The sequence below is a fragment of the Sinocyclocheilus grahami genome, unplaced genomic scaffold, assembly GCF_001515645.1.
Source record: "Sinocyclocheilus grahami isolate Dianchi unplaced genomic scaffold, SAMN03320097.WGS_v1.1 scaffold696.1, whole genome shotgun sequence".
In the NCBI taxonomy this organism is placed as follows: domain Eukaryota; kingdom Metazoa; phylum Chordata; class Actinopteri; order Cypriniformes; family Cyprinidae; genus Sinocyclocheilus; species Sinocyclocheilus grahami.
Window position 1 is genome coordinate 258,235 of NW_015505875.1, and position 8,614 is coordinate 266,848.

At 37.6% G+C, this 8,614-nt stretch overlaps 1 protein-coding gene across 1 annotated transcript; it reads left to right on the top strand.

The window, feature by feature from the left end:
- Positions 1–1,306: 1,306 nt before the first annotated feature.
- LOC107559732 (transthyretin-like) lies at positions 1,307–4,324 on the top strand. Its single transcript, XM_016243653.1, has 4 exons — positions 1,307–1,372; positions 2,378–2,517; positions 3,445–3,580; positions 4,033–4,324. The coding sequence occupies exons 1-4, from the start codon at positions 1,307–1,309 to the stop codon at positions 4,138–4,140; spliced, it is 450 nt and encodes a 149-aa protein (XP_016099139.1). The 3' UTR covers positions 4,141–4,324.
- The last annotated feature ends 4,290 nt before the right edge of the window (positions 4,325–8,614 follow it).

An 8,614-nucleotide genomic window follows, 5' to 3' on the forward strand; every position in this document is an offset into this window, starting at 1 on the left:
TGTTTAGTTTTTTTTTATTACCATTATTATTATTAGTTTTACATTGAATCAATATTAGCTTGTAGTTTCAAAGTAGTTTCCCCAACACTGGCAAAGGTCATGCATTATCCAAATTTCATTAATAAACTCAAGTCACACCTTCTGTGCATGACACCACTGAGCCAGCATTTCACAGACACAAAGTGCCTGTTCGACTATATATATATATATATATATATATACAGTGGGTACGGAAAGTAATGTCCCTCTTAAATTTTTCACTCTTTGTTATATTGCAGCCATTTGCTAAAATCATTTAAGTTAATTTTTTTTCCTCATTAATGTACACACAGCACCCCATATTGACAGAAAAACACAGAATTGTTGACATTTTTGCAGATTTATTAAAAAAGAAAAACTGAAATATCACATGGTCCTAAGTATTCAGGCCCTTTGCTCAGTATTTAGTAGAAGCACCCTTTTGATCTAATACAGCCAGGAGTCTTTTTGGGAAAGATGCAACAAGTTTTTCACACCTGGATTTGGGGATCCTCTGCCATTCCTCCTTGCAGATCCTCTCCAGTTCTGTCAGGTTGGATGGTAAACGTTGGTGGACAGCCATTTTTAGGTCTCGCCAGAGATGCTCAATTGGGTTTCAGTCAGGGCTCAGGCTGGGCCATTGAAGAACAGTCATATATATATATATATATACATACCTTTTCCTTTCCACCTTGCTGTGCCGAAATAATGTACATTTTGTTTAGAAGAATAAAACAATAATGAGACTGTATGACTTCTGTATGACCCAACCATGGGCCTGTTATGAATCTATTCCCAAATAAAAGAATTCTGCTGTTCTCCGCTTAGGGATTACATGCCTTTAGCAAGACAGCTAGCACATGAAAATATGTGAAAAACAAGCACGTACCCACCTCTCAAGGGATAACTGTACACTTTTCTTTGAACTGTCAATAATAGCTCAGATCCTTCAAATTTGTGTTGCCGAGAAATTGTTCACTAGTGAGCCTGAAATAAGGTCCTCAGAAAGTAAACAAGCAATGAATCAGATCTCACACAGAGTGGAGGAAATTTGGGAGTTAACTCATGAAATGCACAAATTCCAAGGACAGGAGGGCTGTTTAATATATACGGGCAAGTGCCCTTGATTGTTTCCACTGGATAAACCAAATTGTATGCAGTTACTGATTCCCCTATTTATTTACTGTGTCAACAGCACACCGCAGATACCCCTCGAGTCACCTGATGACAGGGTCGGCAGCTGTATAAAGGGCATTTTTGGTGTTAACTCATGCAGTTGTGCTCTATCATGGCTAAAGCAGTGATTTGTGCGCTTCTTGCATCTCTGTTTGCCTGCTGTAGATCTGCACCAGTGGTAAGTTCAATTACTTGTTGTATAGAATAGAGTTACATAACAGAAACTTACATATTTTTAATTCATTAAAGCGATCTGTTTGATGCTAAGAGCAAGTACTATTGTATGCATTCTCTGAATGTCATGAATTGTCAGGAATAGTTCTAACTGTGTAAACTGTGTATGTATATAATTAAGTGCTTTGTGTTGTATTACCTAGACATTAAATTGCAGAAAACTAGTTAATGCTGCTGTGTGAGCATTTTAAATAGAATGGCTGAGTGAGGGAAGTGAGGCATGGCTGAGTGAGGCAAATTTGACCAATCTCTATATTTCCTCACTCTTTTGTCATAGAAATGCACTGTAGAAGTTTGCCCAACTATGACAGCTTCTGCTTCTGAGAATCACGAAACGGTGAAAAGTGTCCATTATCTGAGATATCACACCTGTCTGCCTGTCAACCGTAGGCTGTGCATACACCAAAAAAAAAAATTCCAGATTAGGTTTTTAAGAATAAGAAACCTAGCCAATCAGAATAGCTTTCTGTTTGATTTTGCATGTTCAGGTATTTGGAGGGGTGAATTTTGGAGAGAGTGTGTGAATTGAACCATCTGAAATCTCTTACAGCACCTTTTATATTTAACTTGGCAGACACAAAATCTATAAAATGTATATGAAAGCTAAAATGTCCCCTAAATTGGCCCCTTCTGAGTGAGACAAGGTACTTTCAGTTGTTGGACAGACTAACATATGGGTCGCAATGTTATCTGCGCTCTGCCATACTACAAAGTGCTGCAGTAAACTCTATACCTGGAAAACACACATATACACAGCTGTACGTCCAGACGGTCACTGACCCAACAAATGGCTCAGAGCTGATACAGCTGCTTCCATTATTTCTATTTAGCAGTAATACTGCTTCCTTACTAATAAGGAATACAACAAGCGATTGAGCTTAAGACAAGATCATTTCAAGCACAATTTCCAGGACAAGGAGCATTTCTATGCACATTGACTGTGTTCCAGGCTTTTCATGGTGGTTCAGATGTTCTCTGCCCTCTGACAGTGAAGATCCTGGATGCTGTGAAAGGGACTCCCGCTGCAAACATAGCTCTGGATGTCTATCGCCAAGATCAAGGTGGGACATGGGAAAAGATTGCCAGTGGGTAAGATCACATTAGCCATCACACTCTATAGAGACCTTTGATTCAAGTATATAATTATATTGAACATTAGTTAATAACATTTCAGATTTTTCATCTCACCTAATTAGATCCCAGTGGACGACTTTAAGTGTGAAAGCTATCTAGTAATTCAGTATTAATGTTCATCCTGTTTGAGCTCAAAATTTGACCTCCGCAATGACATTTTGAATCAGAGATTTATAAAATATTACAATTCAATGCTTTATTCATTGCACTATTCATGTTACCCAGGGTCTATGGGACAATAATGGAAAAAAAAACAGTTCATGAAGGATTTTCTAATAAATATTATTAAGAATCAAATGATAATGATAATAATTGTATGGATAAGCATGTCAATAAAGCCAAATATTTACCTGATACTTCAATGACAATATATACGGAACTGTTAAAATGGGCTAATGGTCTCTCTGGCCAAAATAAAAATAATAAAAAATTGTTGTTAAAAGTTAAAAATGTCAGTTAGTTGCTAAGACATTATTTGTTTAGTTCGTTGAAGTACTAAAATAAAGTAAATAAACTAAAACTACAACAAAATTACAAAAACTTAAAAATTAAAGCGAGAACAGAAAATATATAAATACAATCTAATTTAAAAAAATATTAACAAAAACTATAGTACATGAATGATACTAAAATAACACTGATTAATAGTATGATTTGTCCTGAAATCATACAAATTTATAGGAAACAGTAAAGCATTTTCATTATTATTTATTTTTGTATAAAAAATAATAGTTTCAGTTTTAATGCTGGCATTACAGTGGTTTTGTCTTTGTAGAGCAAACAGCTCTATTCTCTATTCTGCACTTCATTTTTAGTCACATCCTCATGGTTCCTCTTTCCTGTCAGTGCCATTATCATTAATGAGCTCTTCCTCTCACACAGGAAAGTGGATATGTCTGGTCAGGTGCACAACTTGATCACCGAGCAGGAGTTCACTCCTGGCGTGTATCGGGTGCAGTTTGACACTAAAGCCTACTGGAAAGCAGAGGGCCGTACACCTTTCCACCAGCTGGCCGATGTAAGTAGCGCTTTGACAGCACTCCTATATTCATGAGTATTTAATGGTTGCCAAGTGATGGTTTATTGTTGTATCAAGGCTCCTAAACCACAGGACTGCACATAGTCCCCCATGAGGATGAGCTGAGACTACTTTGATTATTATTATTTATAACAGCTACCTACTAGACTTGCATAAGGCTGTTTTTGCAGCAAATATGTGTATATTAAAACCCTGAATAATTGTCTTGGATGTGAACCAAGAGCTATATTAACTGTGGGGAGGTAAATATTTAAGAACCTGTATCTTGTTTTCTATTGACACACAGTAATGGACAGTTTTAGATAAGAGGAGAGAGCATTCAAGGACAACACAAACTGAGCACACAGGCACTGACAGATATACACATATGTAAAGACACAGTCTTCCAGATACGGTTTGTATTTCTCAGTGGTTCTTTGGCGTTTTTGCAGGTGGTGTTTGAGGCTCATGCAGAGGGGCATCGTCATTACACTCTGGCTCTTCTTCTGAGCCCCTTCTCTTACACCACAACAGCTGTGGTCGTCAAAGCACATGAGTGACAGCACACAACAGATCTACAGCGACAATCTACACAGAGAAATTACTTTTCATCCGAGGTCCAAGATTTAGAATTTGCCACACCTTGCAATGCCAGATTGATTGCTAAAATTCACAGTCAATATCCTGTCAAAAGTGCTTTACAACATTACGATTTTTAAATGTTTTTGAATGAAGTCTCTTATGCTCACCCAAGCTGCATTTGTGTGTTCAAAATACATTAAAAACACTAATTGTGAATTTTATATATATATATATATACAGTGGGTACGGAAAGTATTCAGACCCCCTTAAATTTTTCACTCTTTGTTATATTGCAGCCATTTGCTAAAATCATTTAAGTAAATTTTTTTTCCTCAATGTGCACACAGCACCCCATATTGACAGAAAAACACAGAATTGTTGACATTTTTGCAGATTTATTAAAAAAGAAAAACTGAAAAATCACATGGTCCTAAGTATTCAGACCCTTTGCTCAGTATTTAGTAGAAGCACCCTTTTGATCTAATACAGCCATGAGTCTTTTTGGGAAAGATGCAACAAGTTTTTCACACCTGGATTTGGGGATCCTCTACCATTCCTCCTTGCAGATCCTCTCCAGTTCTGTCAGGTTGGATGGTAAACGTTGGTGGACAGCCATTAATTGAATGTTCATTTCTCTACCATAAGCCGTCTCCAAAGGCGTTTCAGAGAATTTGGCAGTATATCCAACCGGCCTCATAACCGCAGACCACGTGTAACCACACCAGCCCAGGACCTCCACATCCAGCATCTTCACCTCCAAGATCGTCTGAGACCAGCCACCCAGACAGCTGCTGTAACAATCAGTTTGCATAACCAAAGAATTTCTGCACAAACTATCAGAAACCGTCTCAGGGAAGCTCATCTGCATGCTCGTCGTCTCGACCTGACTGCAGTTCGTCGTCATAACTGACGAGTGGGCAAATGATCACATTCGATGGCGTCTGGCACTTTGGAGAGGTGTTCTCTGAGAGAAATAGGCCTTTTGTGTACATAGTAAAAGTCTTAGATCTTTGAGTTCAGCTCATGAAAAATGGGGGCAAAAACAAGTGTTGCGTTTATAATTTTGTTCAGTGTAAATAATAATTACTAACTAGCCACGATTTTTTTGTTGTAGTAATAAACAGTTTTCATGTATTCTAAAAATCCGTTTTAAAATCATTGGTAACACACTACTTAAAATATTATGTATTTTAATAGTAGTATTATGCCTTGTGATGCGCCTTATGATGCATTGTATTATCTCATGTTTTGCATTGTATTATCTCATAATTGTAACCAAAGTTATAATACATTATGTACATTACCACACAAACAGTTATCTATTTGTTATTACACCTTTAAAAAGTACAATGCATTAAACACATGCCATCATATAATGCATTTGGCATTTATGAAAAGATATAATGCATTATAACGAACATTATGAATACCTTTATAATGCATTACACAAAGGCTTTAATCCACATTACCAAATCATTTGTATGGTATACATAATATATTTGAATCACACACACTAATCGCATCAAGAATCTGACAGTTATTCACTTCGACTTAAACCATGTGTTATGCTACAGTTATTCACCAAAGCCAGTTTTTACTTGCATTTTGGTGCTTGGCAAGTGTTAATTTTGGACCTTGATTATACCCCCTCTCCCTCAGACCAATTAAAGAGATCAGACTCTGAATAAGTTTTCAACTATAAAGTATTTTAATGATCATTACAGAGCGAAACGCAGTGAATAGACTGGTTCAACAACAAAAACAAAACAAAATCTGGAACCAGGATTGTACATGTCAAAGCAGCTGGCATCTCAAGACATTCTGCTTCTCCTACTGGTGTTACAGTTAAAGTGGACCCTCAACACCGGAGAAACTCAAACACAGCAGAAGATCCTCATGTTTTTCAGTTCCCATTCAACAACCAGCAGACATTGCAGTTTTTAAGTCACGGCTCCAGTTTGAAATAAAAAAATTTTGAGTAAAAGAAAATGTGAATGTGCACCCAGTTTAATTTTTAAACACCATCCACACGCACCTCACTGCACATCTCAATAATGTGAAATTGAAAAAAATAAATATTTAAATCAAGGCACAAATATGAATACTGCAACAATGTAACACTCTACACATTACAGATCTGTAATGGTAAATAAATCATCTTTTAAAATTCTCTATCTATTATTTCTTCTGGATATTTTCAGACAGCTGAACAGGATGGGGCAGCTATGAGAGGGGTGGGTTTGGGGTGAAAAATGACATGAGAATGAATCTAAATTAGCAGACAGCACTGAACAAAGCTTCCTCAAAAGCTACGACTGACTAACCACCAGATCCAAACACACCAGAGCAGTCTCACCGGTATGTTTTACATAAAAAAAATAAAATAACGCCACACAAACACACTCTTCATATCAGGAACGGGGCATTACACCACCACAAAAGGAAAAAAAGAAGAAAAAAAAAAAGTAAAACAATAAAAATCAACTTAACATTCGGTTTTCATATTGCAACCCACCTTACTTTAAGAACAATGTGTAACTTTCCGTCCCAATCTGTGTTCCAAATAAAACCATTTCGCTGTCGTGCAAAAGCTAATGATTAATTCTTAACAGGCCTATCTGACTTCATATTGCAGCATAAGACTAATCATTACTCCATTAAAGTGCCTGCAAAACAAGAAAACAGTGCACTGTGGAGGCGGAATGACACTCATTTGAGCATTTTAGAAACTAGTGCTCATAAGCCACACTTCTCTCTTCAAAAGCCTAAACCCAGTCTAAAATGCCTCTATTTTTACATTAAACAACACCTATCAAGTGTTTATATCTCACCGGCTGCTTCAACACGAACACAGGGCATAAACCAACAGCTTGCCGCCAACATTGCTTATGTTAATTTGTTGGCCCTGTGCGGTGGAAAAGGGAGATGAGGGGTTTTTCAGTTGCATTTCACACAGCAATCCTCTCACACTGGACTGCACATGAATGCGACCCCACATACACACAAACTCACTTGAACAACACACTCAGTGTGACTGGATCGAAAAGTTTAGATTGAGCAGATGTCCTAGAGCTACGTTTCACTATACAATGCTGAAAGATGAGGAGAGCGAAAGGGACGAGGAAGAGGAAAAGCATACTTTGGCAGCAGTAGCCTCCATATCATATTCAGTATATTATATGACAGCATTCTTTGATTCCTAGTCTGAATTGGTCAAATGTTTTTTTGTAACCTGTAACCACAGTAAACAGGTCTTTTCAGACCCAACTGTAAGTCTGATGGTATAAGAAAAGACTGTAAACAACAGACTGGGCACTGGAGATCACGTCGGGGACACCATCAATGGGAGAAGACCATACTAGTGTTAAGACGACGTCCACAAAGCAATCGGACGACCAAAGAGAAGCCATGGCTCAACCACACCTCAGAGACACGCAGATGGAAAGAGCGGAGTGAAGCATTTCTGTGAACTGTGAGTGTCTTAACTTCAAGTGTCACAAAGTGCAGTTTGTGTCACAAACTATGCTGCTGACACAATCTCGCCCTCAATGTGTAATTCTCCGAATGGACACACACAGCATGAGAGGATATGAAACAGCAGTTTTAGGACATTTATATGATAAGTTAAAATATACACAAAAAATAAATGCGACATGTTATATCGACAACTCCAAAAAATGTAAATTACATTCAAAAGGCAAACATGGACCAACAAAAAGTTTTCCAACAGCTTGAAATGCTCGAAACTTTAACAGCATAAAGTCGTCAAGGCCCAAGTGTACTCCGGATGCCATTCAAGAGCAACAGCAACATCGCTCTCTCATCTCGGCCTTATCGGAGCGCAACGTCACCCCGTCCTTCACTACACACACAAACAGACAAAAACACACAGGTTGAGACACATGCCAAACCCTGAAAAAAGGCGTTTTGGCTTTAGCAGCTGCAAACCCGACTGACCGCCAGGGTCTTCCTGCGTCTCGTAAACACCTCGCCATTGTTTCAATCACATCTTCTTTCACTACCGTGGAGTGCACTTTAAAAGCGAGACATGTGAATGATTATGCAATTAACAAAAGTGAAGACAAAAGAAAAAAAAAAAAAACATTCAATATGACAAAATAAGTTTAAGAAACTAAATATTCGCGTAACAAAAACTAAATTAAGGCATGCAGCAAGTACTGATATCTGTATGTCATTTTTGATTCGTTTTCCTGCATTCTATAGTCATCGCTGATATTTTTGTCCATTGGTCATGTGTCCCAAACCATTGAAGATAAAAAATATATATATATTAAAAATGAATAAAATTAACAGAAATCCAAAACAACAAATAGCTGCCAAAAAGAAGAGTGTTTCCACTGGAATCACAGGCGTCTTTTGGGGGACAAAGCTAAAGCATAGTTAGAAAAGGCCAGATATTTACAGGGGAGTCTGGGTCATGCATGCAACTTG

Coding starts and splice junctions, on each gene's coding strand:
- LOC107559732 (XM_016243653.1), top strand. CDS start 1,307: ATGGCTAAAGCAGTGATTTGTGCGCTTCTTGCATCTCTGTTTGCCTGC. Junction 1,373..2,377: donor GCTGTAGATCTGCACCAGTG/GTAAGTTCAATT, acceptor ACTGTGTTCCAG/GCTTTTCATGGTGGTTCAGA. Junction 3,581..4,032: donor CTTTCCACCAGCTGGCCGAT/GTAAGTAGCGCT, acceptor GCGTTTTTGCAG/GTGGTGTTTGAGGCTCATGC.